The sequence below is a fragment of the Epargyreus clarus genome, unplaced genomic scaffold (genome assembly GCF_041222505.1).
Source record: "Epargyreus clarus isolate Ecla_fem2 unplaced genomic scaffold, WU_Ecla_fem_2.2 ptg000007l, whole genome shotgun sequence".
NCBI classification, from domain to species: domain Eukaryota; kingdom Metazoa; phylum Arthropoda; class Insecta; order Lepidoptera; family Hesperiidae; genus Epargyreus; species Epargyreus clarus.
The window spans coordinates 20,593,206-20,619,632 of NW_027332215.1; the positions used below are offsets into that span (position 1 = coordinate 20,593,206).

The 26,427-nt window shown below is 33.0% G+C and overlaps 2 protein-coding genes and 1 long non-coding RNA gene across 4 annotated transcripts in view; 1 reads left to right on the plus strand and 2 right to left on the minus strand.

The window, feature by feature from the left end:
- The window catches only part of LOC140743649 (uncharacterized), a 98,170-nt gene extending 88,273 nt beyond the window's left edge, over positions 1-9,897 (plus strand). The window contains exons 6-8 of the mRNA XM_073075077.1: positions 3,798-3,941; positions 6,094-6,218; positions 8,392-9,897. Of these exons, the coding sequence (XP_072931178.1) occupies positions 3,798-3,941; positions 6,094-6,218; positions 8,392-8,483 (361 nt within the window). The 3' untranslated portion in view covers positions 8,484-9,897. The remainder of the gene's footprint in view (positions 1-3,797; positions 3,942-6,093; positions 6,219-8,391) is intronic.
- A 617-nt stretch (positions 9,898-10,514) lies between these two features.
- On the minus strand, positions 10,515-16,627 carry LOC140743651 (uncharacterized). Its single transcript, XR_012102483.1, has 2 exons — positions 11,800-16,627; positions 10,515-11,473 (listed from the first exon to the last, which is right to left on the minus strand). It is a non-coding gene; the product is annotated as an uncharacterized LOC140743651 (long non-coding RNA).
- Positions 16,628-17,913: 1,286 nt separating this feature from the next.
- Positions 17,914-25,040, minus strand: Uch-L5 (ubiquitin carboxy-terminal hydrolase L5). Of its 2 annotated transcripts, none has more exons than XM_073075079.1 (7): positions 24,632-25,040; positions 23,949-24,034; positions 23,789-23,852; positions 23,547-23,655; positions 23,233-23,463; positions 22,937-23,094; positions 17,914-22,827 (listed from the first exon to the last, which is right to left on the minus strand). In XM_073075079.1, exons 2-7 carry the CDS (start codon positions 24,022-24,024, stop codon positions 22,485-22,487), a joined length of 981 nt encoding a protein of 326 aa, XP_072931180.1. In that variant the 5' UTR covers positions 24,025-24,034; positions 24,632-25,040; the 3' UTR covers positions 17,914-22,484. The 2 variants fall into 2 exon arrangements, with proteins under 2 accessions (XP_072931180.1, XP_072931179.1); XM_073075078.1 differs by lacking the exon at positions 24,632-25,040 and adding an exon at positions 24,128-24,298.
- Positions 25,041-26,427: the final 1,387 nt, after the last annotated feature.

Consider the following 26,427-nt stretch of genomic DNA (forward strand, 5'->3'; position numbering starts at 1 on the left):
ATAAATGCAAATAATAGTGTACTTGATATTAATAAGCTCAATACCGCAGATCTCGAAATGCTTAATGCTTCTGGCTTAATGCTTCAGGAAATTTAACTTTTTTATATCTTATATCATCTCTACACATAAAACAGACTCCTCCCCTTCTCACTTGGGTTCTTGAGAAGCTGTCTGCTAAAATAAAGCCATTTAATTTTAAATTAAGTTCCTCGCCACGCTTTATGAAAGTTTCACACATACATACTATATCTATATACTTATTTTTATCTTGTAACTGTTGTATTGCGATTTCTAATATATCTTTTTTACATATAAACCCAGCTATGTTTTGATGCAATACTAACATAATATTATCATTTACACATTTGTTAGTCACGAAAAAAGTTTTTATTACTTGTACTTATGTTATTAGTCAAAGTTACGGCATGTTTGGGTAGAAAAAATCTAATATACTTAAGTTTTTTTTGTATTTTTGTTTGTATATTTTGAAGTAGGACGAGTTTCTTGCAAGCGTCTTTTTAAGTTGTTTATATTAAGGTATGATCTTTTATAGTCAATACAGTCAATACAGAAATTAATTTTATTACAGATGTCAGTTAAATAGTACCTATAGTAAGGACTATTTTCTATATTCTCAAGGCGTTTCAGTATAGCACTTAATTCAGAAGTTACTTTCACTGGGTTTGAGTCATTTTCGCCAATGCATATTATGACCTTGTTAGGCTCTTGTGCGGATTGTAATTCAGTATGACATCCTCTCAGGACTTCTTCGGAGTCTGCGAATGGTTTTATGAACGAAGATACTGTGTATTTTTAATATTTTGAACTTTCTCGCGATTTTAATAAGGCTAGTGCTAGACCAGAGCTTTGCTGAGTCCCATATTATGTAGATTTTATTGTTATTTATAGGATTAGAATTCATTTTAGTGTTTTCCTCCGTCGTTATATGCTTTGGAAGTAATGTTTGACATTCTGTTGATATTGCGGGTGGTTCGCTTTTGTTATTTTCGTAAGTCTTAGTGGAATTACATATTGTAGGACTGTTTTGATTTAATATTTGAATTCCGGATGGGCCAGGTATAGATTTAGTTTTCTTTTTCTTAATAGAAATTGGTGTATTGATTGCAGAAAGTGGGTTTATTTTTATTTCTTGATGAGAGATTTTTTCAAGTAAGGCATTTTTTTCTAATGTAAGGTTACCTATTTCCAGATGGGCACTTTCTAGTTGTAAACTTAGTTCCTGGATTTTTTGTTTTAGGTCATTTACATCTTCACTAATCCTAGTAGACAAATCTGGCAATCTATTTCGGAAATTAGAATTAATAAATAAGAAGGAACTGTCTTCATTATCAGAGTGTGAGTTGGTGTTAATTTCATTTGTATGTATCATCTTCTATTACGGTTACGTTTTGAGAAGGAAATTCTGAAACATTGCAAGGAGAGGTATTCTGAGTGCTAGTGATATATTTCATTGTATTTATTGATATTTTATTTTGGCAACATTGGCATTGCCATTTTGTTACTTGTTCTTTTTTCATTTTCTGATATTGTCTCGCAGAAACCAATGCACAATCTATGTCCATTATTGCATTGCAAGTGCTACATTTTAAATAAGATTTATCCATCACTAAGGATTTGCACTTTTTGCATGTAATTAGTGATTTACTTTTATTCTTCATAGTTGACATAGTTAAGTAATACAGCGCCCTCTGTTTAATATCGATAAAGTCAATATAGTTGTCGTAGGAGTATCGGAGAATTTAGTTTTTACAAATGCCGCTAGATGTAGTTACGTCCTTCACTGATATCTATTATGCGCATACGAGTACGCCACTTTTACCTCGAATATTTTTTCTAGTCACGACAGATGTCGCTTAGGTTACGTTACTATTGTCTATTTTTGAAAAGATTTTGTGATATATTTTAATTTCTTGCAGGGTTACGTGGATGCAGTGTAGTAATTTTAAGTTGTTCAGATAGGAATTCACTTTAATGAAGATTTGATGTTGTATAGTTGTTGTTTTATTCACTTTTTCACTTGAATAATTCGATCACCGGCCGAGTTTAAAACTTTTGAATTTTGCACTTTATTCGTTCACTTTGTTTTTTTAGATAACACTATCACTGTGGTATTATAGTCCGATGAACACTTTAGATACTAAATGGGATGATTATACTTGTTAATACTATTTTAAAAGAGAGAGTCACGTAGAGTGTGTTTACTAAAGAGCGCCATCTAGCGTCGAATCATTTGAAGCATGCAGGAGCAATCGACACGCCGAACTCACTTTATTCCTTCATAAATTATTGAATGGTGACATTGCCTGTCCATATCTACTGAAGAAATTTAAATGTAAAGTTCCTACTAGTACACCACGTCACAAATGCATCCTCTTTACTCCTAAATCCTGTAAAACTAACCTCGGCCATTATTCGCCCGTATTCGCATATCACATAAAATGAATATACGAATAAAATTCCCGACACTGACAATGATTTCGACGGACGCGCCAAATTTCAATCAAAACTAGTGAAGTGTGACGTACTTTAAGCTTAAAATATATAGCTTGAATCTTTATATATATATTTCTTATGTGCGTGTGTATGTCACTGAACTCCTCCTAAACGACTGAACTGATTTTGATGAAATTTGTTGTGTGTGTTCAAGGGGACTTGAGAATGGTTTAGATTCACAATTAATTTTTAATTCGTAAGTAGTTGTTGATTTTGGAATGTATCACATTGGATTCGACAGACTTCGCTACCATCGCAGTTTCAAATATTCTATCTATTTTTCAAACCCGTAAGTGATAAGGGTTGTTCACGCTTAACATTTTTTTTTTTATTTATATGGCAACACAACGTTTGCCGGGTCAGCTAGTATATTATATATTGTACACCGTTAACTTAGCCTACTATTAATAATTGCTGCTATCGAATACTGATACACATATGTAACCATCTTTTACTATATATTTTATTTAAAAATCATAATTTGTAACCATAGATTAGTAATGATACTTCGCCGCCTTGAAATTGAATGAAGCTACAAACGGCTTATTATTTTTTTTAATTCTTGACAAATAAAAACATTTTTAGAGAAAATTTACGAATAAATAACTAATACTGCGTAATTTACATAATATATAAATAATTATTTCAAATATTTTAGGGTCATTTTAGCACGGGACGTGGCAAAACTTTTGTTTACGCAACTATTTCAATTCTCAAAACTGTTTCTTGTTAGGAGTGAGTAATCTTTACTAATCTATGTTTGTAACACATAGCATGCTGTGATTACCTTTAATTATAAAAACAGTTACCTATGCCAAGAAGATTCAATGTATACCTTATACGTAATTGTGTCACCTGTGACTTGTCGTGGTAATCCATAAATAAATAAACAAATTACCTACTTATATGTAATAAAGTATACTTTATTACTAGACATCGGATTATATGCAATTGCCTATGCAAATATATATAACGCCATGTTTGGCCTATAACGCCACTTATTAAAAATGTCTGAATAATTTTTTGTAGTTTGATAGATATTATAAAGTGATTTCATATCATATGTCCACGTTTTGGTGACATAAACATATGCCTGTCATTTTATTATGTTTCGAAAAAAATGGATAATTTGCGTAAATAAATGTAAAACTTAATAATAAATAGTAATTTGATAGTGCATATTTTGGCCATATTTTGCCCTTTTAATGCAGATTTTGATTGTGTATATAATTTGATGTTTACATATAACATATAGGTAATGTTGTTATATGTATATTTTTCAGATACGCCCAATACTCGCACTTTAAGATATATTCGGAAGCAGAATACTACAAACTAGAGATAGATGGATACGAAGGCACCGCTGGAGATTCCCTGAACGATCCTTGGTACGGATCCAACAACAGCCCTTTCTCCACCTACAACAGGTATTTTGACTCCTTTGTTGAACTTTTAGAAGAAATTAACTATATACAGGAAGATTAGTAAATTAAGGGCGGTAGTACCCTTCATGCGTCGACCCTGGAGGCATCACCCCCACATCTATTTTTGCTTAATCACTGCAAGTAGCGGAGCGGTCACCGTACCGGTCAGACGCGCAGAGGGTTTCGGGTTCGATCCCCGGCCAGACAGGTATATTAATGATGAATTTAAATTTCTGTTCTGTGCCTTGTGTATTCGTCTGTGTTTATCCATGGCTCCCACGACACACAGGATCCTAGTGTGAGGCGGTTAAGGAGCGAAGTGTAGAAATGATCTTAATAATATTGCATAGTTAAAATAAAACACTTACAAGAAGCGTTCGAACTTAGTGCTCAGAGATAGCAACGCAATTGCCACTGACCATCAGGAAGGCAAGCTCGTCTTCTACTTCTACGATATAAAAAGGCGATAGAACCAAATACCACACCATTCCCGGAGTCGCAGGCCGGGCGTCTCGAACTCCCGCTCTTGTCGTCCGCAACCCCGGCAGCCCCCTTTTAGTCACCTCTTACGACAAGCAGGAGATACCGTAGCCCTATTCTGGTCCCGGGACTACAGGGACAAACTTCTATTTGTTTCTCATACCTACATTCAAATGGATCTTCCCTGGAGGTCGTGGTCACCGATTTGGATTAACTGAATATTTAAGAAAGAATATTTAAGAAAGAAAGATACTTAAGGTATCGCTATGAATAGACATAGGATTATATGTAATTGCATATTTGCATATGCAAATGCATAAACGCCACTTTTTTGACGTTTTTGCATATTTTAATACTTTTTCATTGATAGTACATATATCAATAGTTTCGTGCATTCGGCATATTGTTTTTAGGGTTCCGTACCCAAAGGGTAAAAGCGGAACCCTATTACTAAGACTTCGCTGTCTGTCCGTCTGTCACAGGGCTTTATCTCTGGAACCGTAATAGATAGACACTTGTAATTTAGACACACACAGAGGATGCACAGCGGTAGCCGCTATAGCAACAAATACTAAAAATATAAAAGTTGAATACAAAAAGTGGTCCCCATAAAACAAACTGCTATTAGATATTTTTCCAAGGAACTTTTGAACCGGTATAGGTAGACAATTCAAATTTTCACAATGTGTGTATTTTAATGGCTGCTATAATAGTAAATACTAGAAAATTAAAAAGAAAGAAAATGTTGGTTGTACGGAACCCTCCAGGTGCGGGTTTAACTTGGACTTGGCCAATTATTATATTTATGGTTCATGACTGTAAGAATAGAGTTGGGTGATGCCCCATTTATATTAGACGGGATAAGTAAAAACTTGTAAAATATTATATCTATAACCGTTGTACCATTAATATAACATTAATATTATTATTAGTTCCGACATAAGTTTGGATGACGATGACCTTGATTTTGCAGAAATTCGGAAAAGTAGAAAAAAAATAAGTTTTAATAAATGTTTTTAACTTTTCCATTTTGTTCATTATTTTCAGTCACTTATTAAAAACATGTCTTATTTTTTCATGTTTGGTAGATATTATAAAATGTTCTCATACTCAAAATGTTTACCAAAGTGTAACATAAAAATGTGTCTGTCATTTTATTATGGTTCGACAAAAATGAAAAATAATTCCAGATTTGTCGATAAAACTTGACCGTAATGCCAATAACTAACGACTGACACCATTGACTGGTTACCCTTATATCAATTTGCGTAAATAAACGTAATAGTTAATAATAAATAGTAATTTGATAGTGCATATTTTAAACATATTTTGCCCTTTTAGCGTGCATATTTGCATGCATATTTCGGCATTTTGATAGTGCATATAATCCGATATCTAATTATGACTATCGCCCGTTATCCATAATCAATCTATACCATGTATGATAAATATCTGTGACAAATTTACATAATAATACATGTTTAAGATGGATTATTACTATTACAGACGTATAAGAATATGTGTTGTAATTGACACTTTGAAAGCGTCTCTGTAGGCCTATACAAAATAAAGACTTATTTAATTTTGGAAAAGGAACCTAAAATTTGAGTAATATTTTCGCAAGTACCTACTCAATTTATTACAATTTACACATATTTATTTTTATTGATTACAGAGATAACGACAGATCTTCCCTGAACTGCGCATCTATGTTGAAAGGTGGATGGTGGTGGAAATCGTGTGGTCGCGGCCTCAATGGCCTATACTTACATGACCCGCAGGATCTGACGGCCAGACAAGGTAAAAGTTACAAACTATTGACGGTAAATAACAAATTAAAAGACTTTACTATCTCAAAATTGTAATGAAAAACACTAAGGATTAGTTGCACCGAAAGTTCGTGTAAAGTTTGTGTTAAAGTTAAGTAAAGGGTGGAGCAAAAATAATCACCCTGTTTTGTTCTTGAATAACTTTAGAACTGAATAAAAAAGGGATTTTTAGTAATAGAACTCTTTAACAGGAACTGTAACTTTTTTTTGCTAATTAAAAAATATGATATCTGTCAAGTGTCGTCCACCAGCGTTTACACAAATTTCCGCCCGTTTTATCATATTTTTCACGACTTTCCTTAAGAATTCCGCCGGTCACACTTTGCATTACAGTCGAATATTCTCCTTAAGAGCTGCGATTGACCCGTGACTTCAAATAGTCACAAAACTCACAAAGAAAGAAGTCTGGGATGGTAAAATCGGACGATCTTGCTGGCCATGCCAAATCGCTAAAACGGGGGATTACGCGAGCAGGAAACGTTTCCTTCACAATATCCATTGTGGCTCGTGCTGTGTGTGCGGTTGCGCCATCTTGATGAAACCACATATTCATCAAGCCCTGATCATCCAGTTCCGATAGGAAAAAATCGTTTATCATGAACCTATAGCGTTCGCCTGTAACGCCGATAATGCCGATGGCGTCCTTAAAAGAACGCATGAACGGTGCACCAGACAGTGACTTTAGGTGGATGTAATGACTCAACAACAGTAACAAGCCTCAGACAATCGCAGCTTTTAGGGAGAATATTCGACTGGAATGCGAAGTGTTATCGGCGGAAATCTTAAGGAAAGTCTTGGAAAATCAAGCGCAAATTTGTGTCAACGCTGGTGGAAGACACTTGATAGATATAATATTTTCTAATTAGCAAAAAAAAGTTACAGGTACTTTTTTTATTCAGTACAAAAGTTATTCAAAAACAAAATAGGGTGATTAATTTTGCGCCACCCTATATAACAATAACCTTAATGATAGTAATGGAATATAACAATTCTGTGTAGCAACTCGACGTTAACAGATACGGAAGTTGACAAAAACAATAACTAACTGATCGATATCGAGCAGTTAACGTTGTGTTAGTTGGGACGTAATTTCAACATTAAATAAAATAAATAACATTGGCGTAGTAACATTTTGATTTTTTAACCATGGATTTTGTAAGGCATTTATAAACGATATAGTTACATGGGACAACCCACCCTTAAAAGTTGAAATCTTAATTAATCCGGAAGAAATATAACGTTTGCTTTGCAATTTCTGGTGTACTTATTATGTACCTTGATATCATTTTACTAACTATTAAAGTGTCGACTAAACTATTAAACTACAAAAATCATAAAACAAAATTTACACACTCGAATATTTATAGTAGGTAGTCAATATAATAATAATTTGCACATAAGATAATGACCATTTGTTTTAATAGTGAAGACACATCATCATTACACTGTCTGAGAGTCCCCGTACCTAATCCTTCCAATTGCGGGTGTAGCCAACGAAGTCTGCCAACTCACACTTGTGCATATTAGATAATCATCATTTCTTATTTTTCCTTTCATTTATTTCCGCTTCTTCTCCATTACAAAACACCTTGTGAAGTGGCGGTAGATGTATTGACAAAAAGAACCTATTTTGAAAAAAAAAATGATTTCATTTGATTTGTTTTAACAATGAAGGCTCATCGTTAGCAACCACTGTCTAAGTCCCCGTACCTAATGTTTTCAATTGCGTGTATAGCCTGTGAGTTTTAAATATACCAACTCAGATTTGTGCATATTAGATAGGTAATGATCATTTGTTTTAACCGTTAAGGCGTATCGTTTGAAGGGTGTGGTAAGGGAGACAGACTTTTCTGAGGCGTTCCAGCTTAGTCCTCAGGGGTAGCAGCGCATCTGTGGCCGACCTCAGGTGGAAATATCTAATCCTATCTGGGGTTCATTACAGATGTCCATGGGCGGCAGTTGCCACTTACCATCAGGTGGACTGTATGCTCGTCTGCTACTCCTTTATTATAAAAAAAAACTACATTTACACTGTCTGAGAGTCCCCGTAACGTAAGCTTTCAATTGCGTGTAGTCTGCGAAGTTTACCTACTTACACATGTTCGACGTTGCGATAGATTACTGATGACAATTTTAATTGGCAGGTATCGTGTGGTTCCGCTGGCGAGGCTGGGACTATACGTTGAAGCGCGCATCCATGATGATCAAGCCGAAGGGTTTACAGCCCAACACGTGAAGCGACCCAGCTCGTCGCGCAGATTTCACATTATCCAGCCTCTGTTCTATCCTTACGTGGATTCTAAATTGATGCATAAAAATATCACTATATACATCAGGTATTTACATTCTAAATGTATATATATTTATTGGTTAACGGTGGAAACCTATAACAATATTTGTATTCCGTTTAATGAAACTAATTTTTGTTCCGCTTCATGGCAGTTCATTATAGGTATTTTATTATATTCATGTGTAAGTTCATTCAAACTTTGAGTATATAACTGACTTTAATATTTATTTACGAAAATTAAAATTGAAGATCAGGTATTATACCATCGCAGTGAATTTATGACATAGTTTCCTACACTTACGATTTACTTAGATACTATTTACCGTGACACCACAGGAATTGATGTTTATGGAATATGAAATTTTACTAAATTATGTGTCATCATTTTATACTAAATAATGAATCCATGTAATGATAAAGAACATTGCAGGCAGCTAATCGCTCAAATTGCATTATAATATTGTGTACCTACTCAAGAACTATCTGTCCGTCTCTGTAAATATTCCCTCATCATCCAGCATCATGTGTTCACCGCATTACATTCATCTTTATATATATTTAAACTTGTAATTGTAAATAACAGATAATTTGCTCTTTTGTCAATGTGCCACAAAACATCCCAAAATTCATTAATTTATTATTCATGTTTTGATACGTAAAAATTCCTTCGTTAATTAGCTTTGTAATGTTAGATGTAAGATAAAATTATAATAAGATGTAAATAATTATAATACCTACATGTAAGTGGCAGTTGTTGGTGTATTTTCTTTTCTTTCGTCTAAATTGATGGAGACTATAATTTATTATACATAAAGAAATGTTTAAACGCAAGCTATGCAATTATGGCCTATTATGTATCTTAGCATCTACGAGTACCTATGTCTTTAGTTTTAGGCGCGTTCCCTTTAAATTGTGTGTTAGTATAGGACGACGTGCTTAAAGTACCTGATAAGTACCTGGCAGAAAATTAAATGTACGTAATTAGATACCTATAATGTACATTAGTGTTTATATAGAAGCCACTATGCAGTTGCAATTTATTTAAGATGCCTAAAACGCATTAGATTTTTGAATAAAATCCTAAGTTTCTTAAATAAAGATATTTCTAACTTGAAATAATAGGAAAGGTTAATCCCATAAGCCAGCATAGTACCTATACAAAAATTCAGTTCTCAAGTTACATTTGAAACGAAAAGTCGTTTCAAATGTAATAAGCAACGTTATATTATCATAGCGAACAAGGTATTTTTATTTCATGTAAGTATACGACTGCCAAGTGCGGAAGGTCTCTATTTGAATAATTGCTTGTGTTTCCAATTATTATACCTATTCACGTAATAAAAAATTCAGTACATTTTTATACGTTGTTTTATTTATTATGTTAGAAGTTGGTAATAAAGGGATATGCGATTTGATATACTTATGCTGCTGCAATAAGTAACTCTGCATAGTTTCTGTGTCAATGCAAGCGGACAATATAATCGGGTGCCATCATAGATTAGTAAAGATTACTCACTCCTAACAAGAAAATGTACCCAGTTTTGAGAATTGAAATAGTTGCGTAAAAAAGTTTTGCCACGTCTCCGTGCTAAAATGTCCCTAAAATATTTGAAATAATTATTTATTTATTATGTAAATTGTACATTGTAATTGTAAATTACGCAGTATTAGTTATTTATTCGTAATTTTCTCTAAAAATGTTTTTATTTGTCAAGAATTCAAAAAAAGAACTTACTATAATAAGCCATTTGTGGCTTCATTCAATTTCAAGGCGGCGAAGTATCTTTACTAATCTATGGGTGTTATTAAGAAAAGCGGTATTCACGATAGGATGTTCTTGTGATTTGTGAACATAAACATTGTACCACATGGTTTGTGAACTTTGTAATAGCTGGAAAATATAAGGAACATAGATTGAAAGTTGAGTGTCTCAAGCAATTCTACATTTGTTGTTTGGGTTGAGTAAATAAAAAAATATTGTCATTTATTAAATACATTTATTAAACAATTCTAAATTTAGGTACACAATTGCAAATATTACTGATAATGAAATTTCGTGCAAATAAGGTGGTTATTTGCAGGAAATTTTATTCAAAGTGTACATAAAATAAAGTAAGAATGGTATTGGCAAATTGGCCATTATACTTAATTAAAGATAACATCAAATAATTTTGCCATGATTACAACTTTGACCAATGAGCATTGTAATAAGATTTAGTGGCAAAGTACTGATTACAGTGGTTAAATACAATGTAAATATTTCACTATTAAGTTTGCCTCATTACGGAACATGTAAGAAAACCGCTTAATGTAAACATCATTAGATAAATAAAATAGATTTTGTTCAACAAACAATATTTAATTGATATTATATAATTGTGTAAGAAATTGGTTTTGAAATAGTCTTCAGGCAAAGGAGATTGGCCAGAATTGACCCACTCACAATTTTTGGGCACCACTAAGAATGCTTTCCTCAAGTTGCTCACATAAAAACACAGTGTAGACATTAATTACACTTCATTAGTCCCCATGCTATTTTTTAACCGACTTCAAAAAAGGAGGAGGTTACTCAATTCGACCGTATATATTTTTCGCTCTGAAGTTTTTTTAACGATTCATTATGATATGAATCGTTTACAAGAGTTAGTGATAGAATACTGAAAACTGTCAACATTTAAGACCTTGAGAAGATTGAAGAGCATGTAACAAAACCGCACAACGTAAACTTTATAATTATGTGAATTAACTTTATGCATCTGAACATTTTTTTTTTGCCATGAACTCGATTTGAGCGCATTCGTGTTCGAACTTCCATCCATCATCTTATTTTGCCATGAACTCCACTCATACCTATAGCTCTTCTAAGACTGCGTTGGTATACTTTTGGTTTGTTTCATACACAATGTAAATATTTTGCAAATTACACTTGAAATAACCTCCAAGGCAATTTTGCCACGTACTCGATTTGAGGATTCCTCATTTAGAGATCAGTATGCCACACAGTATTTGGACATTATCATTAGGAAATATGGATTTTGGCATACTTTTGTTTTGTTTCATACACAATGTAAATATTTTACAAATTACACTTGAAATAACCTCCAAGGCAATTTTGCCATGTACTCGATTTGAGGATTCCTCATTTAGAGATCAGTATGCCACACAGTATTTGGACATTATCATTAGGAAGTATGGATTTTGGTATACTTTTGTTTTGTTTCATACACAATGTAAATATTTTACAAATTTCACTTGAAATAACTTTCAAGGTAATTTTGCCATGTACTCGATTTGATGATTCACATCACAAAGGTTAAAAACAGCACACTGCTTACGTAGTAACTATTTGTTAATCTGTGACACTGCTAACATTTAAAAACGTTAAGACACTTTTGCCTCATTGTAAAACATGCAACAAAACCACACAATGTAAACATAATCATTCTGTGACATGGTTTTTATTTACTTAATTTTGCCAATTCGATTTGAACGCATTCCTAAGATCTTGCATGACAGTCGATATGCCAATATATGTACTACAATGTAAACCTTGTTTACCAAATAAGGCTCGTCTCAATATTGAACATTTATTAAAACCACACAATGTAGACATTTTCACTAAATGATAATAATGTTTACCTAAACCGCATAATGTAGACTTTATCAATATGATAAATTATGGGTGTTAGACATTATCTTAGGAAATACGGATTTTGTCTGATACATAAAGTAAATGTTTAACTAATTTTATACTACGACTTAGAGATCAGTATGCCACACAGTATTTGGACATTGTCATTAGGAAATATGGATTTTGGTATACTTTTGTTTTGTTTCATACACAATGTAAATATTTTACAAATTACACTTGAAATAACTTTCAAGGTAATTTTGCCATGTACTCGATTTGATGATTCCTCATTTAGAGATCAGAATGCCACACAGTATTTAGACATTATCATTATGAAATATGGACTTTGGTATACTTTTGTTTTGTTTCATACACAATGTAAATATTTTACAAATTACACTTGAAATAACTTTCAAGGTAATTTTGCCATGTACTCGATTTGATGATTCCTCATTTAGAGATCAGAATGCCACACAGTATTTAGACATTATCATTATGAAATATGGACTTTGGTATACTTTTGTTTTGTTTTATACACAATGTAAATATTTTACAAATTACACTTGAAATAACTTTCAAGGTAATTTTGCCATGTACTCGGATTTGATGATTCCTCATTTAGAGATCAGAATGCCACACAGTATTTAGACATTATCATTAGGAAACATGGACTTTGGTATACTTTTGTTTTGTTTCATACACAATGTAAATATTTTACAAATTACACTTGAAATAACTTTCAAGGTAATTTTGCCATGTACTCGATTTGATGATTCACATCACAAAGGTTAAAAACAGCACACTGCTTACGTAGTAACTATTTGTTAATCTGTGACACTGCTAACATTTAAAAACGTTAAGACACTTTTGCCTCATTGTAAAACATGCAACAAAACCACACAATGTAAACATAATCATTCTGTGACATGGTTTTTATTTACTTAATTTTGCCAATTCGATTTGAACGCATTCCTAAGATCTTGCATGACAGTCGATATGCCAATATATGTACTACAATGTAAACCTTGTTTACCAAATAAGGCTCGTCTCAATATTGAACATTTATTAAAACCACACAATGTAGACATTTTCACTAAATGATAATAATGTTTACCTAAACCGCATAATGTAGACTTTATCAATATGATAAATTATGGGTGTTAGACATTATCTTAGGAAATACGGATTTTGTCTGATACATAAAGTAAATGTTTAACAAATTTTATACTACGACTTAGAGATCAGTATGCCACACAGTATTTGGACATTGTCATTAGGAAATATGGATTTTGGTATACTTTTGTTTTGTTTCATACACAATGTAAATATTTTACAAATTACACTTGAAATAACTTTCAAGGTAATTTTGCCATGTACTCGATTTGATGATTCCTCATTTAGAGATCAGAATGCCACACAGTATTTAGACATTATCATTATGAAATATGGACTTTGGTATACTTTTGTTTTGTTTCATACACAATGTAAATATTTTACAAATTACACTTGAAATAACCTCCAAGGCAATTTTGCCATGTACTCGATTTGAGGATTCCTCATTTAGAGATCAGAATGCCACACAGTATTTAGACATTATCATTAGGAAACATGGACTTTGGTATACTTTTGTTTTGTTTCATACACAATGTAAATATTTTACAAATTACACTTGAAATAACTTTCAAGGTAATTTTGCCATGTACTCGATTTGATGATTCCTCATTTAGAGATCAGAATGCCACACAGTATTTGGACATTATCATTAGGAAATATGGACTTTGGTATACTTTTGTTTTGTTTCATACACAATGTAAATATTTTACAAATTACACTTGAAATAACTTTCAAGGTAATTTTGCCATGTACTCGATTTGATGATTCCTCATTTAGAGATCAGAATGCCACACAGTATTTAGACATTATCATTATGAAATATGGACTTTGGTATACTTTTGTTTTGTTTCATACACAATGTAAATATTTTGCAAATTACACTTGAAATAACCTCCAAGGCAATTTTGCCATGTACTCGATTTGAGGATTCCTCATTTAGAGATCAGAATGCCACACAGTATTTGGACATTATCATTAGGAAATATAGATTTTGGCATACTTTTGTTTTGTTTCATACACAATGTAAATATTTTACAAATTACACTTGAAATAACCTCCAAGGCAATTTTGCCATGTACTCGATTTGAGGATTCCTCATTTAGAGATCAGTATGCCACACAGTATTTGGACATTATCATTAGGAAGTATGGATTTTGGTATACTTTTGTTTTGTTTCATACACAATGTAAATATTTTACAAATTACACTTGAAATAACTTTCAAGGTAATTTTGCCATGTACTCGATTTGATGATTCACATCACAAAGGTTAAAAACAGCACACTGCTTACGTAGTAACTATTTGTTAATCTGTGACACTGCTAACATTTAAAAACGTTAAGACACTTTTGCCTCATTGTAAAACATGCAACAAAACCACACAATGTAAACATAATCATTCTGTGACATGGTTTTTATTTACTTAATTTTGCCAATTCGATTTGAACGCATTCCTAAGATCTTGCATGACAGTCGATATGCCAATATATGTACTACAATGTAACCCTTGTTTACCAAATAAGGCTCGTCTCAATATTGAACATTTATTAAAACCACACAATGTAGACATTTTCACTAAATGATAATAATGTTTACCTAAACCGCATAATGTAGACTTTATCAATATGATAAATTATGGGTGTTAGACATTATCTTAGGAAATACGGATTTTGTCTGATACATAAAGTAAATGTTTAACAAATTTTATACTACGACTTAGAGATCAGTATGCCACACAGTATTTGGACATTGTCATTAGGAAATATGGATTTTGGTATACTTTTGTTTTGTTTCATACACAATGTAAATATTTTACAAATTACACTTGAAATAACTTTCAAGGTAATTTTGCCATGTACTCGATTTGATGATTCCTCATTTAGAGATCAGAATGCCACACAGTATTTAGACATTATCATTATGAAATATGGACTTTGGTATACTTTTGTTTTGTTTCATACACAATGTAAATATTTTACAAATTACACTTGAAATAACCTCCAAGGCAATTTTGCCATGTACTCGATTTGAGGATTCCTCATTTAGAGATCAGAATGCCACACAGTATTTAGACATTATCATTAGGAAACATGGACTTTGGTATACTTTTGTTTTGTTTCATACACTATGTAAATATTTTACAAATTACACTTGAAATAATCTCCAAGGCAATTTTGCCATGTACTCGATTTGAGGATTCCTCATTTAGAGATCAGAATGCCACACAGTATTTAGACATTATCATTAGGAAACATGGACTTTGGTATACTTTTGTTTTGTTTCATACACAATGTAAATATTTTACAATTTACACTTGAAATAACTTTCAAGGTAATTTTGCCATGTACTCGGATTTGATGATTCCTCATTTAGAGATCAGAATGCCACACAGTATTTAGACATTATCATTAGGAAACATGGACTTTGGTATACTTTTGTTTTTTTTCATACACAATGTAAATATTTTACAAATTACACTTGAAATAACTTTCAAGGTAATTTTGCCATGTACTCGATTTGATGATTCCTCATTTAGAGATCAGAATGCCACACAGTATTTAGACATTATCATTATGAAATATGGACTTTGGTATACTTTTGTTTTGTTTCATACACAATGTAAATATTTTACAAATTACACTTGAAATAACCTCCAAGGCAATTTTGCCATGTACTCGATTTGAGGATTCCTCATTTAGAGATCAGAATGCCACACAGTATTTAGACATTATCATTAGGAAACATGGACTTTGGTATACTTTTGTTTTGTTTCATACACAATGTAAATATTTTACAAATTACACTTGAAATAACTTTCAAGGTAATTTTGCCATGTACTCGATTTGATGATTCCTCATTTAGAGATCAGAATGCCACACAGTATTTAGACATTATCATTATGAAATATGGATTTTGGTATACTTTTGTTTTGTTTCATACACAATGTAAATATTTTACAAATTACACTTGAAATAACTTTCAAGGTAATTTTGCCATGTACTCGCATTTGATGATTCCTCATTTAGAGATCAGAATGCCACACAGTATTTAGACATTATCATTATGAAATATGGATTTTGGTATACTTTTGTTTTGTTTCATACACAATGTAAATATTTTACAAATTACACTTGAAATAACTTTCAAGGTAATTTTGCCATGTACTCGCATTTGATGATTCCTCATTTAGAGATCAGAATGCCACACAGTATTTAGACATTATCATTAGGAAACATGGACTTTGGTATACTTTTGTTTTGTTTCATACACAATGTAAATATTTTACAAATTTCACTTGAAATAACTTTCAAGGTAATTTTGCCATGTACTCGATTTGATGATTCACATCACAAGTAGTAACTATTTGTTAATCTGTGACACTGCTAACATTTAAAAACGTTAAGACACTTTTGCCTCATTGTAAAACATGCAACAAAACCACACAATGTAAACATAATCATTCTGTGACATGGTTTTTATTTACTTAATATTGCCAATTCGATTTGAACGCATTCCTAAGATCTTGCATGACAGTCGATATTCCAATATATGTACTACAATGTAAGCCTTGTTTACCAAATAAGGCTCGTCTCAATATTGAACATTTATTAAAACCACACAATGTAGACATTTTCACTAAATGATAATAATTTGTTTACCTAAACCGCATAATGTAGACGTTATTATTAAGATAAATTATGGGTATTAGACATTATCTTTAGGAAATACGGATTTTTTTGATACATAAAGTAAATGTTTAACAAATTTGGTAATAAATGAGGCACAAAGCTGCTTTTTATTCAAGAAATTAATTTAGACTCATTAGAATCTTAAGATTTTGTATTAGCTGTATCTTAAGATCTTGTATTAACTAATTTTGTATTGATTTTTTTTGTTGATACTTATCAAAACGGCAGTTTTTTTACGCAATTTATTTCTAAAGGACTACTACTTTTATGTTATCTGGAGGCTCGGCAGTGCCTCCGCCAAGTCGATACTACTATTTAGAGATCAATATGCCACACAGTATAGACATGTTTTCTAGGAAATACGGATTTTGTTTGACGCAAAGTAAATGTTTTACAAATTTGGTTATAAATAGCCTAAGCTATTTTTTTCAAGAAATTAATTTACTCATTAGAATATTAACATTTTGTAGTAGCTGTATCTTAAGATCTTGTGTTAACTGATTTTGTATTGATTTTTTTTGTTGATACTTATCAAAACGGCAGTTTTTCCACGCAGTTTATTTCTAAAGGACTACTACTTTTACTTTATACTACTATTTAGAAATCAATAAAGCCACACAATTTAAACATTGTGTCTAGGAATTACGGATGCTGTTTGATACATAAAATGTTTTACAACTTTGGTTATAAATAGCCTCCAAGCTATTTTTTCCAAGAAAATTTAGACTCATTGAAATCTTAAGATTTAGTATTAGCTTTATCTTAAGATCTTGTATTATTTTTTTTGATACTTATCCTCGCAATTTATTTCTGAAGGACTACTACTTTTATTTACTTGTAATTTAGTTCTAATTTATTTCTACTTTTATTATTTCTAAAGGCTACTTGCGTCTATTTCTATGGTTGGGGGGTTTTTTGTCTAATAAGTTGAATAAATAAACGGCTTACTTTTTTAAACATTTATTTTTCTATTACGACATTTATAACACTGAGAATATTAAATTATAGTTCTTCCGACTCGTGAATACGCTGTAAGGAACAACTACAGCTGTACCTACATCGAAATAAATTTTGTAATTTAAAAAAGTTTGTTATGCATGCCCTAAGAGCATTCAACGTCCACGAAATTTTAATGTGTATCTAAATTTATTTTCTCGTTTTTTTTTTGTAATTCAAATTTTTCCTCCATAATATCCGTAATATTACGAAGCAAATTTTACGTTTACGGAATGTTGATGAATAAAGCAGCCACACAGTGACTCACTTACGGTTTTTTATATTACTTACTTTGCAATAAATAATATTTTTAACTAGGACAATCAGAACGAACTCTACCGATCCACAAAGTAGTATAATTTTATTAAATCAGATGAGCCAATCAATAAGATTACCGTTGTTAATGAAAAGAGAGCCAGATTTCGTACCAACGCATTTGCAAGTCATAAGAACTATTGTATATTTAAAAGTATACCTAGTATAGGAAAGTACAGCGTGTAAACACAAATATAATAAAATGGTTCAAGATGAAGGAACAAGAAAAGTCCGAATTGAATTAGTCGAAAATATGAGTAAATGATTAGACAGTGCTGACAGTTTCCAAACATATTTAGTTTTTTAAATAATAAAATTACATATAAATAATAGCAGGTCAAGATTACAGTACAATATAAATTTATAAAAAGTTTAGGTATAAAGAGAGAAACGTTACAACTAATTTATTTATTCTACCATTCTTTTCATTTCAAACCACCCACGGTTGGTATGAGCCATTTTCTTTCCCTGCGTATAGTGCCAGATTTAGAATCCTTTTAGTCTTTACAATACCTAAAAATATTTTAAAGGGGAGGGCAATTGGCAGCGCTCGTAATGGTAAGATTTACAACTGTTCTCCTCTTTAAAACAAAACAACCGACACGACTCCTAAGCCCCTATCTCACCAGGATACCATGGCCACGTCTCCAGCGACGTTACCAAACAAAACATGAAACATCTCAGGTGTCAAAGATTTAACAGCGTCGCCAATTAATTCTATCACATGTTTCAATATGTTACGTACAACTGGTCGCAGGCGACGGGGCCATGACGTCCCTGTGTGATGAAGGCCTTGCACTCATAGTACCAACGTGATCCGACAATGTCATTTCTATATCGGACTGATTTTTAATCAAAATGCATTTTTATACATAATTATAAAGAATACAATTTGTACCGCGATTACTGTCAAAATATGGTTCAAGTATTTTTTTTTAATTTTACTTATCAAATCAATTAATGTTCAAAGGTCATCTGGCAGAAATCGGTATTTATTTACGAGATCTCTTTTTGTGCAAGTCAGACTCAATGTCTTTTGGTAAAGTAACAGTTGTGGAGTAATAATGTTATAGTGAAAACAATTTAAAATCATTTTGATCAAAGACTTCCAAGCATTCAGCTCTAGTCTCGTAATTATAATTATCCAATAGTATAGTTTAAATGCGTATTCAGGTAAGCGCCATGTTTTTCCCAGTCGCAGATGATCCGTGCTTTTAGTGTTACAGTGCATTTTGATTAAAAAACAGTGACATTTTCACTCCGATTAAAATAGACATCAAAAACTACATTTTCCTCTAAATAGACACTTAGTTTCCTTTAAATAGACACATAATTTTCCTTTAAATAGACACATATTGGACAAATGTCTTTCGCTTAACGAACATCATAAAATAGCATACAAATAATGCCTCAAACCTCGTTTTAACTAGGAGCACTTGATAAAAGCCCATGTTCTATCACATTACATTGGTACATGAACGAAGAACATTTGAAAAAGTACCGCATAATATTCTGTACACTTCTCGTATGAAGATAAAGATTATTATACTAATAATGACCAAGTAGTGTAGAAATTCTCTGAAGACTTGTTTTCCTTCGATTAACCCAGTCGAGCATTTCTACTGGGATAACATGGGTAGTACTAGAGCAGAGTTATTCAGTAAGATCATTTTTGGTAAAGTTAATGTGAATAAATTTTAGGTTAAGTCCGGCATAATGTGATGGTTAATACACATTGGAGAAGTGGTGGAAAATGCCTCAAGTGCCTCTAGTTGTTGAAGTAGCTATTGATACTTATTAGTGTAATTTAAATAGGGCTGCAAACAGGAACCAAATTACGAAATCAGTAATTGAACCGGTCATCTTTTTATCTAAAGCAGATATATGACTCATATTCAATAGATTTATTCACATGATGATCTTACTTTTTCTCCTAACTAAAACGAGGTTTCCTATGACGAACAGTCCATGTTATACAACTACACAAGAAATGAGAAACACATATAATAGTTGAAAACTGTAGAGAACTCTACAGACTATTACATGTTGAACAATGGCGTAGCCTGGGGGTTCAAAGGGGACCATGGCCGAGGGCGGGACGATGTAGAGGGCGATGGATCCAATTATATTACCGGTATTTGTACGCTTTTACCCTTTGAAACGCAGTTTGCTACCGTGGGAAAAATAAAGATCCTGCTATTTAAAATTTTGCCGCATTCATGTTACAAACATGAACATAAACCTAATTCGCCAACAAATTCCAGACTATATGGTAGTCAGATCTTTGCCGAACATTTTGGTCGGCGCGAACCCACGCCACGCCACTGTTATGGATTGATATCTCCAGTAAACATTACTACACGACAAACAGTTACGACATTTAGTTTTATATTAATAAAGGTCGCGTCAAACTTTATAGTCGCTCGATGACGCATACGTTTATTCTCGGTGCCTCCCACACACCCGAAAAACGAAGCATTCTTTCAAATCTGTTTGTGCATAAACAAAGAGTAATAATGTGCTGTGTTTATATTTACTAACAATGCTTCATTATTTAACAAAACATTTTTCTCAGTTCTGATTCCGCCTCTGCTATCCTTTATGTTATTTGTTACCTTATTGTAGCAATCATGAGAGGAAAGTTTCTTTATGAAATCAATGTTTGTAAATATCAAGCAGGACATTAGAAAATATCCTTCTGGATATGCTGGGTGATTATAAAGTTTTGCGCGATTTACATGGAAAATAAGCATTTTATAACTTTATTTATGATGATGGTCTAATACGTATTTTTACCAATTCATAATAAAGGTGGTTATGTAACTGCAGCAGATTGAAGAGACCATACAATAACTTAATAATGTATAAACATAACTGACATATGACAACATAGAGTGAAAAAAAGTTTATTTAATTTTAATGAAAGATTGAAATTGTGCGTTGTGGCCGTATAAGGTGCAACAACTGCCTTTCATTTTCAATACCTACACAAACACCATATAGGTCATACTCCATGATAGTATTCTGCAAACTGTCACCTAATGCAGGCACAACTTAATTTCATCAATCAGAATTACAAATGCAGTTACACTGGTAGTCATAATGATGATGTAAATTAAGAGTATGTATGGCCATGAGTTTATTCATTGGGCTCATTCTTTTGATTACTTGGTTTTGGTCCGTTGTCTGGCCCAAAAATCCAAGTAAAACCAGATTGGTCTCCTGGTGGTGCACCTACGTGTTCAATGTCGTCGAGAGGTCTTAACATATCATCATCGAAACTATTTAATTGATCATAAATAGTTCCCCTAAATATTTCATCAGCATTTGAAAAGTTAAAATCATCTTGTGGTTCTGTAAAAGTTTGATAGCTGCTTTGTTGCTGATGTGCTGATGATGCAGTGGTGAATGGGGTAGAATTGGCGTACATATTAGGGTATGATTGAGACGTTTGCGGAATTTGCCACGCATAAAAAGAGCATGGTTGAGTTACATATTGGACATTGGGTTGGATATTGTCCTGTTGCTGATATTGTGTTTTACATAATTGTGGGAATGGTTGTGGTGGCGGGTTGAAAGTTTGCTTGAATGGCGCAAATGCAAAGGGGTGGTGAAATTGTGATGGCGGGAAGGGTATGCGAAATTGCGACGGCTGGGCTGGTTGCGGCGGAGGTGGTTCACGAAACTGTGGTGGTTGACGAAACTGTTGTGGTTGAGGAAACTGTGGCGGTTGACGAAACTGTGGGGGTCGTCCAAATTCATGTGTGAGTCTATGCACCTCTGGGCTCATGAAATGTGGTGTTGGCCGAAATTGGTATTGGTATGATTGTTGAGAATTAGGGAATGGAGGCGGCTGTGGAGCATTGCGGTATGGAGGCGGCTGCGGAGCATTACCGTACGGAGGCGGCTGTGGAGCATAACGGTACGTAGGCGTCTGTTGCCCCTGACGTATGTTTGCCTGCTGAGGTTGCTGAAGAAGCCGCACCGGATAATTATTTTGAAGTACTCGAATGTTATCAACTTGCACTATATGCTGCAGTTGTAAGTCGTTGGGACTCGGGGGATTTGTATATATAGAATTTAACTCTCCTAACGAAAACTGCATATTATCTTGACCTACTACTAACCTAGAAGGGCTCGACTGAGACAGTCGATGCAGGGACTGTTCGGGTCCATCCCGAGATGTCCCTGCATGGTCCTGATGTTATGCTCTCATTTTCATAGCATTTATATTCTCACTCACATGCGACTTGGCGTCCTCATAGAGGATACTCAGTTTCTGATCCTTGGCCAAAAGCTTGAGCAGGTTGACGATAAACGGCATATAGTTGTGCTTTCTGCGTTTCATCTCCTGTCTGTAACATAGCAGCTTGTAATTTTCGAGGGACATCAAAGAAGTTAATCTGTGATTCTCTTTCTCGAATTCCTCTGCACTCAGCGTTAGAATGCCTGACCCACAGTGTAGCTCATGCAATTGACGCTCAAGGATCATTCTCTGATCAGAAATAACTGCCATTAGATTGAAGTGAATTTCACCCTCGGTGTACCTGTAAAAGCATGATTATATAAATTTTTGTCATATAAGTATTTTTTAACATATCAATAACATTGCTTTTTTTCGGGAGTACTGAAAACATAATATATGTTAATACTTACGCATTAATCCTGCGCATAATTATGGGGCGTACAACATGGAGCCAATCCTCGCTCTGACCTATAGGTCCATGATCAATGGGACCTTCACGCAATCCATCCAATTCATACACTCTTCCTTCGATTGGTACGTAAGCCACAAAATGATAAGCATCTTCATCCTAAAAGTAAACAACAACATTTTAACTCCTCATTTAACAATGAATCAAAAAATATATTATGTATTATGTATATGTACTAATTTATATAATTATAGTTATAAATTAGTAAGTAAATAGAAATGAAACAACAATACGTACATCACTCGCTTTAGCTTTTGTTTCAAACTCGAAGAATTGTCCTGGTGCTACTGAATTATGAGCTTCTCTTATAGTTTGAGAGTTACTTAATGCCAGACCTCTCATGTAAGGATCAAAAGACCTACTGAATTCTTGTAATTTTGTCAATTCAGGTCCGATGTCAACATCAGAGTGCCTGCAGTTCATCAGGATACTGATAACAGCTTGTGTGGCACAAGCATTATTAATAACCTACAAAAAATCATTTTTATTATTGCTTTAATCCAGTAAATTAAAAATTAATAATATTCTCATTAAAAGTCTATTTTTAGTACCTGTTTTGCAAAGTATATTTTATCCAAGACCGCCTTATCTGTGACCACAGGGAGTTGTGGTTCGCCATCATGGAGGAACTTGAATAAAAAGATAAGTCCATGCACGGGCCTAAAATAATAAGAAGTTTATAAATATAGAACCTACCACACTACCATCGGAGAGATGGATAACGTCATTTACATAAATTTGCTATCTCGAATTGTGAATTACAAAAAATTACTGATATAAAATATTAACTTACTTTAATTTATTCAAAACTTCATCATCCATACTCCATAATTCTTCTACTTGTATGCCTATGACCCCTGCAATTTTATATTTTAAAATAATATCGCTAATTTCTAGTTTTATTTCATGAGAATACTAAACTTAAGATGAAAGTAGTGCAAATTTATAATTACCCAATTTCTTCACAAGTGCCGAAAACACCCCAGGGTCACTCTCAATCAAACTCCAAGACCCACCACCAGCCTCCATCTTTAATCGCCTATTACAAAATAATAAATACTACAGTTATTATTTTAATATAATATATACACATACAATTAAGTAATTACTATCAAACTAAATAACTACCTACATTACCAAATAATGTTGAAGTTCATTTAGGCTGGTGCCTACTGGTCACTGTGGTCAGTGAAGCATGTGAGATTTAACATACTCATAATATAATTATGATTGCATACTGATTTCTGGAAATTTAAGCTAAAAGATGTTGATCGCCATGTTGTCGCATGTTAAAAGGACCTCTGTATCGATTACACCTTACAACAAGATGGCGTCAGTGATGATACGCCGAATATTCATGGTCGTGTGGATTAAAATATAATTGAATCTTCCTATTATGCCGATACACAGTACACTGCATTTCACGGCATATATTTGGCTTTATAACAAAAAATCACTGCTTCTCTTCTGACAAAATGGACGTTAGGTTGAAGCTTATTGTGGTCTAACAATATTTATTTTTGAGCGATCTATTTGCGACGCAGGATATTTTCTACTTTTATTTAATTTGTTTGCGGATAAAAGTAGACATAAATTACGTTAACATGTCATTATATTAATGTACAGTTCTACTTACCTAGATGAAGCTGCTTCAAATAACCGCTTAAAGATAGAACTTTAAAAAAAGTAACATTTTCATGAAATGTAAATTAAATACACAATTACATTAAACACAGTTCGAAAAGTTTTAGATCACAAAATCACTGATGAAATCCGTTGCCGGCCAAGCGGCCTACCGATTACACCACGCCTAACCAACTGACCGAGCAAGATGAGAGACCGCTCAAACCAAAAGGACAGGCACAACTGAAAGTACTGAAACTGATAGAATGAGGGCGTCTGCTCAGGGAGCGCCCACGAACACCATTAATCAATAGATAGACCGGTAGACGAAACTATTAACTCTACGACAGCAATCAATTGAATGGCTATTTTATCAACTACGCCAGCAACAAGCTACCAGATACTGCGTCTTTCCGGTTAATATTGATCATTCCTAGGGATGTGACCTATATACTAGAACAGACACTGAGATTAGGTATTTTACGATATTACTATTATTTTTTATTAAATATCCCTTATAATAATACTACTATAATATCAGACTCCATCAGAATATAGTATTAAGATAAAGTTATCTTTAAAAGTATCTTTACATGGATAAAGGCGTCTCCTTTGTCATATTGAATACTCAAAAAAGTAAAGTATTGATACTTTATCCTATCGAATACTTTCTATTTCGATTCCGATACTTTTATACTTCGAATTCGATAATTATATGAGTACGATTTTATAATAAATAAGTCAGTCGTGGCTTTTAATTAACAAACGGTTTTTTATCACTTTACTATCCGTCGACTAACGACGGTGAAAAATAATTATATGAAAATAATGTTTGCCGCTTTTATCGTTTTTAGAAAACGCGCCTTCTTTTTCATCTACTTCAATTATAAAAAGTCTATAAATTTTGAAGGAAAATGATCAAAACATATAACAATGAAATAAAATTCAATTTATATTTTCCATAAAATATTTTCGATACATCTATCTCGTTTTTTGCAAACTTGTAACGGTAAGAACAAATATCACTACAGCCGTCTCGAATCAAATCCTATTGACACTCACAGACAGACTTCATGAATGTATTCTCAAAGCGGCCTAACTAAAGAAATTATTTCATACAAGCTTGAATATAATATGAGGCTTGATAAAAATACGATAAAAGGAGTATTTTGTTTATTTTAATCAGATTTAATTTCTATAGGTAGACTGAATGTTCTGTAAGAATAGGTAGTATTCTGTTAGACTAGAAACAGGAATATCCAGAGTCCCTAATACGGAATTTTCTTTCAGCAAGACCCATCTCTACGTATACCGCAATGCGCAAAAGTTGTTCATTTGGTCTTCCTGTCCTGCGCAAAAGGAATTTGACTAGGCATGGGACCGCCAGTATAGTGTTACTGCAAAACGGTTTTCATTTTATATGGTATAATTTAGTACTTTGTTAATATAACAAAATCATCGAAAGGAGAATCTTACAAAAGCAAATTACCAAACACAAAACTAAAACCTTTCTCAATCTTATATTCGCTCCGGAATTTTCCTTCAGCAAGACCCATCTCTACATATACCGCAATGCGCAAAAGTTGTTCATATGGTCTTCCTGTCCTGCGCAAAAGGAATTTGACTAGGCATGGGACCGACAGTAAAGTGTTACTGTAAAACGGTTTTCATTTTATATGGTATCATTTAGTACTTTGTCAATATAACAAAATCATCGAAAGGAGAATCTTACAAAAGCAAATTACCAAACTAAAACCTTTTTCAATCTTATATTCGCTCAGTCTTTGTTTGACCGTAATTTAAACAGAG

Bases quoted from the DNA above. Each gene is read 5' to 3' on its own strand.
- Uch-L5 (XM_073075078.1), bottom strand. The intron at 23,853-23,948 runs GTAATTATAAAT...ATAAAATTGCAG, and splicing joins GGCACTTGTGAAGAAATTGG to GGGTCATAGGCATACAAGTA. The intron at 22,828-22,936 runs GTAAGTATTAAC...ATGCTTTTACAG, and splicing joins ATTATGCGCAGGATTAATGC to GTACACCGAGGGTGAAATTC.